General features: G+C 42.8%; 1 protein-coding gene and 1 gene segment (V, D, J or C); one reads left to right on the plus strand and one right to left on the minus strand.

Annotated features, from left to right (window-relative positions):
• LOC119819860 overlaps nucleotides 1–18,015 on the plus strand; it is a 719,441-nt gene that overhangs the window by 438,316 nt on the left and 263,110 nt on the right.
• On the minus strand, nucleotides 425–3,268 carry LOC119819538 (disintegrin and metalloproteinase domain-containing protein 21-like). Its single transcript, XM_038337778.1, has one exon. The coding sequence runs from the start codon at nucleotides 2,924–2,926 to the stop codon at nucleotides 644–646; it is 2,283 nt and encodes a 760-aa protein (XP_038193706.1). The 5' UTR covers nucleotides 2,927–3,268; the 3' UTR covers nucleotides 425–643.

The following is an 18,015-nucleotide window of genomic DNA, read 5'->3' on the forward strand; positions in this document are numbered from 1 at the left end:
TAAGGTGTGGGTGGTACACTTAGTGAGTCAAGGATCTGTGTTAATGGTGATGTTCTCAACATCAGTTCCCTGGCTTCGTATGACGTAATGCTTCTGTGCTCCTATACAACTTCCTCACCTGGATCCCAAGTCTGCCTTTCTCCCTCCATTCCTCTAAGCTGTGCCCCTGAAAATCCTATCCACAGCTGGAGGAGAGAGGACCACAGACAAACATGGTGATAAGGAGTGGGAAAGTGTCAGAGCTCAGGAACCACATTTTACAGTACCATCCTAGATACGTTCTTAAAAGAAATGTAGACAACTCCCATTAATCCTTAGCCCAAAGACCTAAGTTCAGGACATAGAGGGTTCCTGGTTCAAGGTCTCCTCTGACCAACAAAGGAGCAAGCTTAGTGCACCTCCAAACAGCTTACCAACATTACAAAAGACACCAATTTGTAATTTTGAAAGATGTATTCCAGTGTGAGCATCAGCAACCTATCAAAGACAGGTGGTATCAGAATTGACCACCTCCCGTGTTCCCGTAAAATAGATCCAGGCTCTTCAGAACTGTGGAATTGAGGTTTTACTTGTCCTCTGGCCGACATTTGTAATTTCTTTTCATTTCTCTTTATTTTACAGGATCCAGGAGGCTAACTCACTTTTACTTTTGCATTCTGGGTCCAGGAGTATGCCCATGTCCATGCCCACGAATTAAAGCAGCTTGCAAGTCTTCAGGCTTGTTAAGCTTAATAATTGCTACACGATAGGCCACCCCAAAGAGGAGTGAGCCTATGAAGACATAAATACGACCAAAGATTATTCTTAAATATACCACTGATTGTTGTCTCTGTCTTATTGTGCGCATTTTAAGCGGAAGGGGTCCACTGTCTAAACTCCCTCCAGGTCCATCTCCTACGCAGTTTGGAGGGTCCCAACCCACATGACAATGGCAGTTCCGACGGTTATTGCATACTCCTCTGAAATTGCACTTTTCTGGGGTGCAGTCGTAATCCAGTTCAGTTAAAGATCCATTACAAGACCCTCGATCACAGAAATTAGTTTGGGAACAGGGAGTACCATATCTCACATGTCCAACATCTGTTGATTCTGTTGCTCGATGCTCATCGAGCCCAAAACAGGAAAACCCAGAAATAATTGACTGGTGGAATGAAACATGTTCCTGCAAGTTTGGAAGGCGGGTGACATTCGTACACTGCAACCTTCCGCACATCTTATCCTTATCGGCACAAGCTCTGAATACGAGGCTTTCTTGTCTTCTGTGACAATGTCCAAATCTATAGCTTTCCTTATTGATGTCATAGCACCTTTTATTACCTGCGCGGGCACTTACACCGAAGACTTCCTTGCAATGTACATTGCGATCGGTGCAGTTTCCTTTATAACAATACCCCTCTTCTGAGCATGGTGTTCCATCTTGCAGATAAAAGTCTGTTGGGCAGGTGAGTTTACTCCCATTACAGTACTCTGGAAGATCACATATGTTCTGGATACTTCTGCAAAGTGTCCCAGAAGGACTGTAGGTGCAGTTTACACAGCATGATTCTTTATCGCAAATGCTACCCGGTGTGAATCTGCAATTTGGCATACAGCAGGAATTTGCATAACATTCTTTGAATGAGCCACAGTCACATTGCTCACCTGCATCTATTTTGTAGTTTCCACAAAAATCATAGGATATTGATCTATTATAATAAGTATGATAGTCATAGAAAAGACAAGTCAACTCACCGGGGGTACTGAGAATTTGGTTTAGCTCTCCAAGGGAACAATTGCTGAAAGCATCAGTTAGCTGAGGTTTCATGAACATAATGCAGGTGGCCCTTCTCTGGCAATAACAGTAAGTCTCATTATCAAAGTGGAGACCTAGTTTCCTCCCAACACGATTGCTTAACACAACAGACACAAATACATAGTATCGGTCATTTTTACCAATACAGCCTATACAATCTTGAGTACATACAGAACGCAATATTGGAGCTCCATTTACATCAGATGGCCCATGTTGATTAATGAAGTTTGCATCATCAGGCCTAAAATTACTATAAAAATTATCCTGATAGTATTTGTGAAATTCACCACATCTTATTGCATCCCTTGGAACACCATTACCTGGATCCCTTATATTAAACACAGTGAAGAGAAAAACATAGTACCGCAAGTGAATGTTCTTCATATAGCTGTCCATTAAACTGGCTAGTGAAAACAAATAATGGGCAGTCCTTGTAACATTCTGGGTTACATAATGTACAGCGTAGCTTGCTAACATATGACCTTTTATAGCAGCTGGATGTGAAGCATAGTCTCTACTAGACATTCTGGGAGCCACATTGGAATTTGCTCTAGATAATGAGGGTCCTGTGCTATGCTCCATGTGCTTCCATTCGTCCATAGACTCCACTGCATCAGAATCAGCCACTACCTGTGATATAAGGTGCTCAAACATGTGTGAATCATTGAGGGGTTTGATTTCATAGGCAAGGTCATCCAACATCATGACCCCATCCAGGCCCCCATAGCAACTATCCAAAGTGACCATCGATTGAGGGATCCCCTCCAGGTAGCCAATATAGTAACAATCTACAGGAAAATAAGGGTAATCCATCTGTAAAGCTCCTTGGTCATCTTGAGTTGTCAGCAGCAAGTGTCTGGGCCAAATAAGTGTCTTTCTTCGCAGGTGGATGATATGTCTCTGGCCCCTAAAGCGCAAGCTGTAGGAGAGCCGTCCTGGTGCTTGAAATCCCCTACCATGGTAGATCTCCTTCCGAGGAATGACCACCTCTGATGAGATGTAACGCCAGGTGGGAGGGCCTTGAAAACACTGGCTGGGAACCAGGAGCAGCACCCAGAGTGCAACCAGCAAGAGTGGGGCCCTGGGGATCACTGGTCTTTCTACCAGCCTCATGCCCCAGCTCAGAGATAACATCCTGGATGAAGCTAGGCTAAAACCCTCAGTTGTGGCCACTGCCTGGCATGGGAGACACTGGCAGTGGACAAAGGGCTTCTTCAGGTTCCCAGCCCTGCTGGTTACCCAGACAACTTGAGGAGTTAGGTAACAGTTACTGGGTGTGGCAGGAGTGAGTCAGGAAATGTTAGCTGAGGTTGATGTGAAATAGGGTCAAAAGCAACATCTACAAGTGCACCTGGGAGAGAAAAGGCAGAAGAAGCCAGAGTGTCTCCTCTGAACAGGCTCAATCCTTTCTTATATTTCCTGGCATAGAAATATCATGAACACATTTTCAGTCATCTGAATGTGTTTGTAACCCAATGTTACTCTGGGTCTGTTTCTAGAATTTAAATTTTCTTTTATTTTGCATCATAATTCTTACATTTTTGGAAGTGGGAGGTAAATACTGTGGATATTAGCCTTCTAACTGTGGTATTTTATTCTTCAAAAATATTTTAATTTGAATTTATAGTTAAGGTATTTAAAATGGGTTAAACTTTTTGGATATTACTTGAGAGTGTTGAGATTTCCACATGATGGATTTTCTCCAATGTACGCTCTGGGTGCTGCTGTTGGTTCCAAGCCAGTGTTTTCAAGGCTGTCCCACATGGTATAATATTTCCTCAGACGTGGTCATTCCTCAGAAGGAGACCTACTATGGTAATAACTTTCAACCTGAGAGTTTTATCTGTCATATCTCTGATCTCTAGAAATTTTGTAAATCCTGTATCTTGTGAACATGATTTATCTCTTACCTTGTCTGAGATCTATCAGTTGGTCACCTCCAATCCATAGTATATTTCATTCTTGGCCATGGGGATTTCTTCAGGCTCGCAGGCTGATAAGTTCTCAGTGGGGAAGAGCACCACTCACCCTTGCTATGAATATCTAAGAAGTATGTCACACACTTTCTGCTGGAGGAGGGTCATCTGTCTATGTGTTACTTTCATTGGTTAATTAATAAAGAAATTGCTTGGCCTGATAGGTCAGAAGATAGATGGGTGGAGTAGACTGAACAGGATACTGGGAAGAATGCAATGAGTCAGTCTCCATGACTCTCCTCTTTGAGACTGATGCAGGTTAGGATCTTTCCCGGTAAGCCACCACTTTGTGGTTCTACACAGATTACTAAATATGGGTTAAAGCGAGATGTGAGAATTAGCCAATAAGAGGCTGAAACTAATGGGCCAAGCAGTGTTTAAAAGAATACAGTTTCCATGTAATTATTTTGGGTAAAGCTAGCCGGCGGCCGGAAGCCGGGCAGTGAGAAGCGGCCCGCAGCTCCTTCTACAATTTTCCTCAGGTTTATCATTAGTGCTTTCATGTTTCTTATTTTTGTAGAAAGAAAAGCAGCCTCTCGACTCCCTCCAAAAAGCTCATTAAGGAATGTGAGAACAGACTAACATCACCACAGAGTCCCTGAAAGGCCCTGGCTCAGATACCTGGACAAAACCTACAGTCACAGAGATAGGTTCTACAGCAGCAGGTATTTTATAGATTTGAGGAAACATTGTGTTTCATTGAATTACCTCCTCTCAAAATTTTCTATCTCTTCTCAATATACAAGGGGATAATCCACTGCAGAATGACTGGGGTCAGATTGCATCTTCCCAACTCCAGCCTCTACCCTACTAACCAACAGGAGTCCATTAACTTCTGCTTCCCCCTGTAGCTACCAGCAACACTATACCTAATGTCACCTGGAGGCTCTTACAGGAGGGAGGGAGGAAGTGGTTAAATCCTTGTCTGGTTGTGGTAACAGGAGTTGAATGTTTGCTCATGAATTAAAGAGATCATGTGCTCTATCACTAGTCACCAATTTGGGAAAAGCCTTTCAAGGCTCATGACCACCTTATCATTACTCTGAGGCTCCTCATAGCACCAGGCTGGATTTCCATGTCCTGTATGGACATATGACCCCACCAAGCACAAGGGGGTTTATGACTAAAGAGATGGGTGTTGATGTGGTATCTACACAACTAGGGAGTGCCAGACCCAGCGTCTCAAGTCACCCCACACTACTACCCCAGGCCCAACCATGTGGTTGGTCAGAACACATTGGAGTCAGGTCACAAAGGCAGATCCCATCAGCAGATTACAGAGCATGGACTACAGAGCAGATCTCAGATGCCTCCTGGTGGCCAGATTCATCTTTGCATGATTTGCCTAGACAGAACCAGAGAATTGGCCCCTTCCCAGCTAAGTAGACTCTTAGGTACAGGTGACACAAAACAGGCAGGGAGAGATGAGAGGTGAGAGGAGGGAAAGGGGCAGAGACAGAAAATGTTAAATATTTACACAGCTGTGTTCCAGTCCCTGACCTCTGATACCCACAGCACAAGTGTTCAAATATCACAATGTGGGGTGGATCGTAGATAAATACAGTTACTGGTGAAAATAAAGGGACTGAGGTCTGGAGTTTTCATGATGGCTTCAAACACTCAGTACTGACCCAACCCTATCCCTGTTCCGTTTCCAGCTTCCGGTGAACATGTCCTTGTGACATTCGAGGACAGCAAGCTCCCTGCCCAGTCTGTTTAGAAAGAGCCTCACCATTTGTGCTCCTCATGCTCCTCGGTCCCACATAGATGCTGGTCCTCCAGATCCTGACGTCTTCTCAGTGATTCCGGCCCTGACTGCGCCACAGCCACAAACCCCACCAGTAGGGCTCTCTGTTGACCCATGGTCCTAAATCAATCTGCCATAAACAGATGTTTTGATAGTTTTTCCTCTGCTTCCATACTACAGAAGAGGAGTGGGCAAACAGGAGCTGAGGCATGTCATGTCACTCCAAGTACCCTCTCAGTCTCTAGCAATATGCCCTCTTCTTTCTAACAGTGCAGCCTCAAGAATCTTCAATTTGCTCCTCGAACATGGCCACTTGAACTGAAATTAAATTTGTTAATTATTCCCAATAAGCCACTGATGCAAATAACATTTCCCAGGTATTCCCATGGAAGTGATGGTGCATCCCCTACTCTAAGCTTGGCTTACCGGGTCACCTCTGAGATTTCAGCAACTGTCTCCAGTTGGTCCACAGAAAGGCAGAAATATGCAGAACCTTTTAGAAGAGCATCTCTTGACTGAGTTCAATTCGGCAGTTTAGGTACCCAGCTTTCAACGATTTGAAGCTTGTCCTATGCTATTTCCCAGGACATCTCAGTTGCTGAAACCAACCTGTGAAGTCAGAGAACTGACCGCCCAGAGAAACCTAGTTCCTACTATTGATGAACCTGTTGAAGATGCTGTAAACTGTGAATTCTCATCTGTGTTATCTATGTCTCCTATGTCTTAAGAGAATCTTTGTGGGCCCATACTCCCCTTCACAAGGCCACATTAGGACAGTAGATCTGTGTCCCTTGCTCTCCATAAGAATGCAGAATCCTGGTGTCAGTCATTACAATTCCCCAGAACTGCTTTTCAACAGTGGTCATGGGGAAAATGCAGGCACAGGACTCCAGACAGCCAGACACCTGTGTAGGCCTCAAGTCTTCAAAGAAACAAAATCAACCTCAGAAAAAAATAGATTCTGAACCTAGGCTTCTGTGTCACTCACCAGTCCCGGACTCAAAAGGAGATGTGTGGTCACCTGGCCACAATTGGAGAAGAGAAATGAAATCTGACATCTCTGTATTCCCTTAGCTGTGTTACTACCAAGTCCAAGCTGAGGGAAATACCGAGGATGACTGCCACTATTAAATGCTAGATTGGGGAGGAAGGAACTAAACCTTTCTGGACAATTTGGGAACATGGACACTGAACGACAACACATGGGAACAAATTAAGTTGGAGAGAGGCACAAAGTCCCCATCCCAGGCATTAGTAAGAAAACCCCATCCAAGAGCCCTGTCAGATACCAAAGTGGCATGAGGGAGATAAGTGGGTCTATCCCAACAAGAGTTCCCTCTTCTAGACCAAGATTCAGTCCCAGGAGCAGCCTGGAGGTGACCAGGATGGCCTCCCCCAGAGGCCTGAGTCCTTCAACTCTGAGTCAAAGCACATCAGAAGCAACAGCATCTCTACTGAAGAGCTGTTCCTAAGCCAAGCCATGTACCCAAAGGCAACACCAAGTATGTGAGACTTAGGGGAGGGCGGCCTTGTTACAGTATGAGTATTGTAAAAAATCAGGTTCTCTGCTTTCACAGTGGCTCAGACCCTGACACCCATAAACCATGGCAGGACTGGGTCCTTAAGTAATGTCTGCCAAGGAAACTGTGAAAATACCTTGTGTCCTGAGACTTCTCATACAGAGCTATATAGAAGGATAGGCCAAAGAACATGCATTGCATCAGAAAAGGGGAAGCTGTGGATCACACCATGTTACAAGTAAGGAGAGGAGAAGCAAGCCAGATTGAGCTTTGACATAATGTAGGAATAACAAGGGACTCTGCAGGTTATCCAGCAGGCAGTGCCCAGGAGTACTTGTGTGAGGAATGCCTATTCTTTGTCCACACACTGTCTTGTATTTATATTAATATACCACCTGCCGCTGAAACCTATTTTAGCACTGTGTGACTGACTGCTGTTTATTGAACCAAGGGCCATGTGCATGACAGGTAAATGCTCGACTACTCGGCTACATTCTCAGTCCTGCCTCAATACCATATAATAGTTGTTTTAAACGTTAGTGTCGACATCACTAAAGAGAATCAGTAGGGTAAGCTGAAAGGCAGACATGCACCGATTGTCCAGGATGTGGAGCTCAGAAGCAGCAAACAGACTCTGTCTGACTGGAGAGCAGGGACAGCTCACAAAGAACTACCAGGTATTGCTACTGGACTCTACCAGGGGAGACGCTACAGGCACACAGGATCAGCCCGCTGCTACCACCATGATTGCGGGCAGGTGACTCCAGGTGTGAGCCTGTGACATGCAGTAAAGCCTGCAAGAACAGCAGACACCCCACAGTCCCTGGGACACCATGACACCAAGGACACAAACTGGCAGGAGGGGCTTTTGTTACTGGAAATGTGGAGCAGATGTTTACCCTGAATTACCAAGGAATGCAGACACTCAGGGGCAGGTGAGTGATTGGGCTTAGCACAAAGCCAGGCAGAGTCTGGGTCTGAGGGCTGAGTTTTGGCCGCTGCTTTTCTTAGAGTGGTAGTTCAGTCATGCCTGCTGTGATACAAACATGTTCAAAGTCCTCTCAGGGCCTCAGAGCCTTCTTGATGAGCAGTGGACATGGTGGGTTTCACCTGTGGGCAGAGCTTGTGTCACAACCTGAGCACTGGGTGTCTCGGGGCAAGTTTTATGTGTGATGTATGACACTGTGTGTATACCTGCTAGAGTAGTAACCACAGTGCCTCAGGCTGCCACAACTTCCCTTCACTGTTGATTGCTTCCAGGTCTCTTCATAGCAGGGTCCCCGGAGATGACATTGATACAAGATGTCCTCAGCTCTCTACTCTCATAGGGTAGGCTTGAGTGGGCATAGCTAGTGAGTTCACATTCTTGTTGTGAATGTGTCATTTTGTGTGATGTGTGTGTGTGCATGTGTGCATGTAAATTCAGATTTAGTCCCTATTACGGTTGTTCCTGTTCTTTTACACTGGAGAGAGAACCAGGGAGTATATGTTCAACTGGATAGATAGCCTTGTTCATCTTCTTGGAATGTCCTAGACATGTTTCTGGCTCACTGTGTGTTACTGTGGGACCAAGTGCCCCGAACTCAGCATGGTACAGACTCTAGCAGATATGTCTTGGCATGCGGCTCCTTCACTTTAGTAGGATTCAGTGTCCTCTGGTGTCTCTTTGACCTTGTAGTGAAAATCCTTCACCCTGAGTCTTCTGTTAAGATCAAAATGTTTCCCATCCCAGTGAATGAGGGCTCTGTCTCTGTGTGGGATTGTACCATGTCGGGTTGGAGCACTGTAGAGGCCAGTTGTCTGAACCTGCCATGGGTACTGTTATAGAGGCCCTAACAGCCTAACAGTATGACTATAACAGAGCCTGGGATTATCAACCCTAACTCACTGGTGCTGTCTAGGCTCAGATGTGAGACCCCAGGCCAAGTCTAGTGTACCATATATCCTACCTGGATAGCTACTGTAGCTGAGGGATCCAGGGCTTTGGGGAATACTCTGAACCACATGGAAGGTATTCATAGAATGCTCATACAGAATCCTCCTCCTGTCACATTGTGAAACCAGTTTAGTGGCCCTCTGCTCTTCCTGTAATGGCCTGCTGTGCATAGCTTTCCTGTAGCTTCTAGGACAGATGGGATGAGGCAGGTGGATGTCAGCACTGGGACAGATTTGGAGGAATGATGGGATGGTTCATAGGTCCTGGGGGTCAGTTCAGTAAAAACAGAGGACCTGCTGGTACTAGTGTCCTAGGGAGAAACACACTATAACATCACAGTGATGCAACCTCACACCTCATGGTCCAGATGTGCATGCTCAACCTACCTTCTCTGTGCTTCTGTGGCTGGAGAGACAATGGGAAAGGAGAGGGGGCAATGAGTGAGTGCTGAGGTTCCACAAGGGGCCTCACATTAGGGGTCCCTGGAGAGAAGTAGTAGGCTCTCAAGGAACCAAAATGGCTAATCCTGTCCCCATCTGCCAGAGGAATCGATTTTGAAATAGTCTCCTAGGTCTTTCCTGGCCTTAGACAGGAAAAGTTTAAAAAGGAGATGTTTACAGTGGGAGCTCCTCAACCAGAGTACAGGGCGTCTAGGTGGGAAGATTCAGGGTGGTTACTGCTGGCATTCTGTCCTTTGACAGATCCATGATGGTCCAAGAATGGGTCACAGAACCTTTCTTGGGAGAGCAATAGCCTGACTGATCCTTTTGCCATTTGTAGAGCAATCAGAGCCTATGTAGATGACGTCATTCCCAGCTTCAGGAACCTGCTCTTATTAGTTTTGCATTGATCAGATTTAAACAAGCACAGACTCCATGTGGTCCCCCAGTGCCTGGTGACCCCCTGCTGAGTGTGTGATGGGAACACCTTTTTCTTGTGAGTGCCAGGTTAGGACGGCCCAATCAAGGGTTTCTGGCTGGTTGTTTAAGGCTGTCTGAGTCCAGCTTGGAGTGTTTACAGCTCTGATAGAACAATCTCTAGGGCCCTTCCTATAGGAAGGGGATACTGGTCCAGGTGGAGATTTGAGTGGCTTCTGGTAGTATCTCTGGCCTCTGTGACAGAAGCTGTTTGGAGCAGATCTTAGGGTACTATGAGGACTCTGTGGTTGTTGGGAAATTCTGTGTCAATGTCTGCCTTCAGTGGTCGACAGTCTGATACAAACCCTTAGGTGCCAGTTCCTCTAGCCCCACTGTTGTTCGGAGCTGAGGACTCTGCTGGGGCCCAACGGTTCTCAGTGCATTTTTGCTGCTGGGTATAATACTGTAGTAGCTACCATAGTCAACACAGTAGAAGATCCCTTCACAAAAAGGCCTGTCCATGGAAGAGCCTTGGACTCTGAAGGACAATGGGTTCAGTGGCAGTACAGGCAGCAGTGCAGACTCATGGGCCATGCTGAGTAAAGGTATAGCCTGTTGTCCTGTGGTTGTAACTATCCAGGAAGGTTCAGAAAGCTGCCCCTGGGTCTGCCACAAAAGTATCTTCCTAGATCAATTAGTCTCTCAATGTGATTCTTCCTGGATCATTATGAGGAAGAATCACAGGAACTTCTGGTAAGGCCTGTTTCTGGGTGGCTTCATGACTGACATGCTGCCTTTGTCCCCTGGAGGAGATGGTGATGATGTCTTGAGACCCTGACATGTGGGCAGAGGAAAGGCAGAAGCTGCAAGCAATGTTAAGAGAATCGAGACCTTGTGCTTTGAGGCATGCCTGCCCTTTCCTCTTTGAACACCACGAGGACTATGTAGACCCATCCTAAACAGACCCAGTGTCTCCCTGTCTGTCTGTGTGGAGCTGCCCTTCGGCCCCTGTCTGCTCTTGCAAGTTCTTATTCTTCCCTTCACAGCACTTTGACAAGGAGCTTGCAGATCAGAGGCATTTTTGTTCATGGATCTCTTAGGCATAGTGATCAAAACTTAAAATGTGACTTTGCCTCTCACGCTCTCCTTATTCCTTCATTGCCCTCTTCATTATGGACTCTTCCAGAGGACTCTGGCTGTACTCTCCTTATGTCTACAGTAAAATTTAATCCTTGGCCATATTTTGGGGCAGTCACGTCCTCAAAAATTACAAAATGCTGAATGAAATGTTGTTAGTCAACTAAGAACCACCTGCATTCCAGAACAAAGTTGTCCCCCGTCTTCAATGACTCGGTGCCAATGGGCCCATCATCACTGGAGGTCAGTGTGACACATTTCCTCCATCACTACCATCCCCTTATTTTCCCTATGCACATGCTCCGTACCCTCTATAAAGCACACCATCAGGACCTGGATAGCCTCACTATCTTACTGAAAATGGCTTGGCCTCAGTATAACTCAAAGGCCAGCAACAGCACACTGGGGTTCTAAGTTCTTGCAGATTGGACCAACGACTGCCACTGCACAACAAATGATCCTGACGACTCTTATCTCTAATATCTTACAATTTTCCACTCTTAAACCTTTAGTATCTATGATTTCTCTGTGCTCTAATCTTAAGAAATGATTTAAGACTTTTTTGTAAGCAGTCTTTATCTAGGGATTGTACATTCATTGGGTTTGAGGAAAGAAGCTATAATTTTTTTTAAACAAAATTTGTCTTAAATCTTTTAACAAAAGGATTATAGTTAAAACCTATACGTGGGTAAGTTTAATTTGCTACAAGGTACTATATATGTGATTCAACCCTTGTTTAGAATATACTATCTATGTAACGGATTTAACTCTTGTTTTAAAAAAAAAATCTTTTAGGAAAACATTTTAAACAGCAACCATATGACTTGCCTCCATTTTGACTGATGACCTCATCAAGATAAAAACAAACATAATTAGCAGCCATTTTTACTAATATTAAAGAGTACACAACCATCTGTAATGGGGTCTGGTGCCCTCTTCTGGCCTGAAGGCACACACACAAGACAGAATATTGTATACATAATAAATAAATAAATATAAATATTTTTTTGGTTTTTCTCTAGGAATATCAGTTTATTCTTACAATATAAATACTTGCCATCACGGTCCTTTCAATTAACTTTTATATCTTCTGTTTCATAACATGGTTGTTCTCACGCCAGTGACAAATAACTTGTAATATATAATTCAAAGCAATTAGCAGATATGACCATAGAATATCAGGTTATTGCTAGCATTAAGGAACAAACACACTAACATAATTTTAAATACTAGGATTTTTGTTCTAATTCATCTTCAGTTTGATATAATATCAGGAAACTTTTAGCATTAAGGAACAAAAATATAAACATAATTTCAAATACAAATACTTTTGCTCTAATTTGTCTTGTTTGACATATGACTATGGTATCTATTTCCAGAAAACTTTGAACATATATGATATGATTTTGTAAAAAATTGTGATATGGAGAAAAGTAAGTTTCTAATTTCTTAATGTATAAACTTATATGCTTATATATTAATTAAAAATTTACACAAGTACCGCTTACATTTTAAAACATAAGACTTTACATTTGAAATGTATCTGCACATGGACATGAGGATATTTATTTTTATTTTTTTTATTTTTTTTCTGTTTAAACAAAAAAGAAGGTTTTAACTTTAACATAGCAAAATTACATATAACAAAACAGTTTAAAGTATGAAGTACAGATACAATATTTATATCTATTTTATCTTTTATCATAACAAAGGAAAACAACTATAACTATCTATCTATTCTTCAACTCCATCAAAGACTCCAGAAGGATATAATATTACCTAAGTAAATGAGAAGTAAGCAACTTACAAAACTCTAGAAATCACAGAGACATCTCGCTGCCTGGACAGTCACCCAAAGTTCCTCTGCACCTTTGGGGCATCCATCTTCAGCCTACAGGCCCATAGTTTCCAGCAGACATTTCCATGAATCAGGAAATTTCAAAGGCAGTTCAGTTACTATCTGCTGTGTCCTGCAGAATGTCTCACAGACTCTTTCATGAATCAGGAACCCCAAAAGATCATCTCACCTTTAGGCAAGTTCAGCAGTCCTCTTTCTGTGGATTCTTTGTGTCCAGTTTATGCCAACAGTCAAGGCAAGAGCAGTTTCTTGCCCAAATGGCTATCAAACTCTATAAGGAGCCTCTTTGATGCCCATGTTTCTCTTGAAGTAGATTGGTGCTGCCAGGAGCAGATGTGTCTCATTGTCATGAAAAGCCATAAATTATTAAAACATTTAAAATGCCATATTCTGTAGTCTTTGAAAGATATTAGGAATGCCTATCCAACTGAAATATATCTCTGTATATCTAGAAAATCTAACTAACATGATTACAAGCTTGACTAATATCGATAATTATCCATTAACAAACTATATTTCCTAAGTATACATTACATTTTAAATTTACTACACAATCACAATACCTTAATCAATATCAGAAATACATATAACAAAACTGACCTTAAATTTATATCAATAGAGTAAAATTTATACCAACGTAAATTATTCATATCTATATCATTTCCCCCTTTAAATATAAAAGAACATTTATAAACAATATTTGGGAACATGGGCATAGTTATTTCTCTCCAAACTGCTTCCTGCTGAATGGGGGCGCTGTTAATCAGATCTTTCATGGTGTAACCTGTGTGCTAGGTTCCTCTCAGTCGGCAGTTGAGCAAAGTAATTTTTTATGGTTTATTTTTTTATATTTAAAAATTTCCATCTCCTCCCCTCCTCCTCCCCCTTCCCTCCCCTCCCCTCCACCCATATCCCCACTCCCTCCCTCTCCAGGCCAATGAGCCATCGGGGTTCCCTACTCTATATTAAGACCACGATCCTCGCAACTCCCCCCAGGTCCAGGAAGGTGATCAACCAAGCTGAGAAGGCTCCCACAGAGCCCATCCATGCAGAAGAATCAAAGCCCAGCGCCATTGTCCTTGGCTTCTCAGTCAGCCTCCACGGTCGGCCACATTCAGAGAGTGCAGTTTGCTCTCATGTTCCGTTAGACCCATTCCAACTGGAGTTGGTGATCTCCCATTAGTTCTGTCCCACCATCTCCATGGGTGAACACACCCCTCACGGTCCTGACTTTCTTTCTCATGTTCTCCCTCCTTCTGCTCCTCATCAGGACCTTAGAAGCTCAGTCTGGTGCTCCAAAGTGGGGCTCAGTCATTTTCTTCATCTATCGCCAGGGGGAGGTACTATGGTGATATACAAGATATTCATGAGTATGACGGGGGATCTGGACATTTCTGGCTCCCTCTCCTCAGCTACCCAAGGAACTAGCTGGGAGCATCTTCCTGGACACCTGGGAACCCCTCTAGAGTCAAGTCTCTGCCAACCCTAGAATGGCTCCCTTAATTAAGATATATAATTCCTTGTTCCCATATCCACCCTTCCTATATCCCAACCATCCTATTCCCCCAAGCTCTCCCCATCCTCAACTTCATACTTTTCTCTCCCAATCCCCCCATCCCAACCCACCCCCAAGTTCCCATTTTTTGTCCAGCAATCTTGTCTACTTCCAATATCCAGGAGGATAACTATATGTTTTTCTTTGGATTAACCTTCTTACTTAGCTTCTCTAGGATCCCGAATTATAGGCTCACTGTCCTTTATTTACGGCTAGAAACCAATTATGAGTGAGTACATCCCATGTTCATCTTTTTGGGCCTGGGTTACCTCACTCAGGATGGTGTTTTCTAATTCCATCCATTTGCATACAAAATTCAAGATGTCATTGTTTTTTACCGCTGAGTAGTACTCTAATATGTATATATTCCACACTTTCTTCATCCATTCTTCCACTGAAGGGCATCTAGGTTGTTTCCAGGTTCTGGCTATTACAAATAATGCTGCTATAAACATAGTTGAACAAATGCTTTTGTAATATGTTTGGGCATCTCTTGGGTAAATTCCCAAGAGTGGGATTGCTGGGTCCTGGGGTAGATTGATCCTGAATTTCCTGAGAAACCGCCACACTGCTTTCTCTTTTTTTTGAATAAATAAATATTTTTTCCTCATTTTTTTATTAAAGATTTCCATCTCCTCCCCTCATCCTCCCCCTTCCCTCCCCTCCTTTCCACCCATACTCCCACTCCCTCCCTCTCCAGGTCAAAGAGCCATCAGTGTTCCCTTCACTATGTTAAGTCCAAGGTCCTCCCAACTCCCTCTAAGTCCAGTAAGGTGAGCAACCAAGCTGACAAGGCTCACAGTGAGCCCGTCCATGCTGAAGAGTCCAAGCCCATTGCCGTTGTAAAGCAGTTGCACAAGTTTGCATTCCCACCAGCAATGGATGAGTGTGCCTCTTACTCCACAACCTCTCCAGCAAAGGCTATCATTGGTGTTTTTGATTTTAGCCATTCTGACAGATGTAAGATGGTATCTCAATGTTTTTTTGATTTGCATTTCCCTGATTGCTAAGGAGGTTGAGCATGCCCTTAAGTGTCTTTTGGCCATTCGAACTTCTTCTGTTGAGAATTCTCTGTTCAGTTCAGTGCCCCATTTTTAATTGGGTTAATTAGCATTTTAAAGTCTAGTCTCTTGAGTTCCTTATATATTTTAGAGATCAGACCTTTGTCTGTTGTGGGGTTGGTGAAGATCTTTGCCCAGTCAGTAGGCTGCCTTTTTGTCTTAGTGACAGTGTCCTTTGCTTTAGAGAAGCTGCTCAGCTTCAGGAGGTGCCACTTATTCAATGTTGCCCTTAATGTTTGTGCTGCTGGGGCTATATGTATGAAGCAGTCTACTGTGCCCAAATGTTGTAGAGTACTTCCCACTTTCTCCTCTAACAGGTTCAGTGTGTTCAGATTGATATTGAGGTCTTTAATCCATTTGGACTTGAGTTTTGTGCATGGTGATAGATACGGATCTACTTTCATTCTTCTACAGGTTGACATCCAGTTATGCCAGCACCATTTGTTGAAGATGCTTTCTTTCTTCCATTGTGTGCTTTTAGCTCCTTTATCAAAAATCAGGTGTTCATAGGTTTATGGGTTAAGATCCGGGTCTTCTATTCGATTCCATTGGACGACTTCTCTGTTTTTATGCCAATACCAAGCTGTTTTCAATACTGTAGCTCTGTAATAGAGTTTGAAGTCAGGGATGGTAATGCCTTCAGAAGTTCCTTTATTGTATAAGATTGTTTTGGCTATCCTGGGTTTCTTGTTCTTCCATATAAAGTTGATTATTGTCCTCTGAAGATCTGTGAAGAATTTTGATGGGATCTTTAAGGGGATTGCATTGAATCTATAGATTGCCTTTGGTAGAATTGCCATTTTTACTATGTTGATCCTCCCAATCCATGAGCAAGGGAGATCCTTCCCTTTTCTGGTATCCTCTTCAATTTCTTTCTTCAAAGACTTAAAGTTCTTGTCAAATAGGTCTTTCACTTTCTTGGTTAGAGTTACCCCAAGATATTTTATGCTATTTGTGGCTATCATGAAAGGTGACGCTTCTCTGATTTCTTTCTCTGCTTCCTTATCTTTTGTATATAGGAGGGCAACTGATTTTTGGAGTTGATCTTGTATCCGGCCACAATACTAAAGGAGTTTATCAGCTGTAGGAGTTCTTTGGTGGAGTTTTTCGGGTCGATTATGTACACTATCATATCATCTGCAAATAACGAATGTTTAACTTCTTCCTTTCCAATTCGAATCCCCTTGATCCCCTTGTGTTGTCTTATTGCTATTGCTAGAACTTCAAGCACTATATTGAAGAGATAAGGAGAGAGTGGACAGCCTTGTCATGTTCCAGAATTTAATGTGATGGCCTTAAGTTTCTCTCCATTTAATTTGATGTTAGCTGTCGGCTTGCTGTAAATAGCCTTTATTATATTTAGGAATGACCCTTTTATTCCTAATCTTTCCAAGACCTTTATCATGAAGGGGTGTTGAATTTTGTCAAATGCTTTTTCAGCATCTAATGAGATGACCATATGGTTTTTATCCTTCAGTTTATTTATATGATGGAATACATTGATAGATTTTCGTATGTTGAACCAGCCCTGGATGTCTGGTTTGAAGCCTACTTGATCATAGTGGATAATTTTTCTAATGTGTTCTTGGATTATGTTTGCCAGTATTTTATTGAGAATTTTTGCAATTGATGTTCATGAGTGAGATTGGCCTGTAATTCTCTTTCTTGGTTGAGTCTTTGTGTGGTTTAGCTCTCAGGGTAATTGTAGCTTCATAAAAGGAATGTGGCAATGACTGTTCTGTTTCTATATTATGAAATACATTAAGGAGTATAGGTATTAGGTCTTCTTGGAAGTTCTGGTAGAATTCTGCATTGAAACTTTCTGGTCCTTGGCTTTTTTTGATAGGGAGGTTTCTGATAAAAATTTCTAATTCTTCATGACTAACAGGACTATTTAGATTGTTCACCTGGTCCTGTTTTAACTTTTAGTATATGGTACTTATCTAAAAAACTGTCCATTTCTTTTACATTTTCCAATTTTGTGGCATACAGGCTTTTGTAGTAAGATCTAATGATTCTCTGAATTTCCTCTGTGTCTGTGGTTATGTCCCTCTTTTCATTTCTAATCTTATTAATTTGTTTGTTCTCTCTCTGCCATTTGATTAGTTTGGCTAGGGCTTTGTCAGTCTTGTTGATTTTCTCCAAGAACCAGCTTTTCGTTTCATTGATTCTTTGGATTGTTTTCTGTGTTTCTATTTTGTTGATTTCTGCCCTCAGTTTGATTATTTCCAGTCTTCTACTCCTCCTAGGTGAGTCTGCTTCTTTCTTTTCTAGAGCTTTCAGGTGTGCTGTTAAGTCTCCAATGAGTGCTTTCTCCGTTTTCTTTAAGTGGGCACTTAGTGCTATGAATTTTTTTCTTAGCACTGCTTTTATAGTGTCCCATAGGTTTGAGTATGTTGTGTCTTTATTTTCATTAAATTCAAGGAAGACTTTGATTTCTTTCTTTATTTCTTCCTTGACCCAGGTGTGGTTCAGTAGTTGACTGTTCAGTTTCCATGAGTTTGTAGGCTTTCTGGGGGTAGCATTGTTGTTGATTTCTAATTTTAATCCATGGTGATCCAATAAGACACAGGTGG

This window comes from Arvicola amphibius, chromosome 7 (genome assembly GCF_903992535.2).
Source record: "Arvicola amphibius chromosome 7, mArvAmp1.2, whole genome shotgun sequence".
Classification (NCBI taxonomy): domain Eukaryota; kingdom Metazoa; phylum Chordata; class Mammalia; order Rodentia; family Cricetidae; genus Arvicola; species Arvicola amphibius.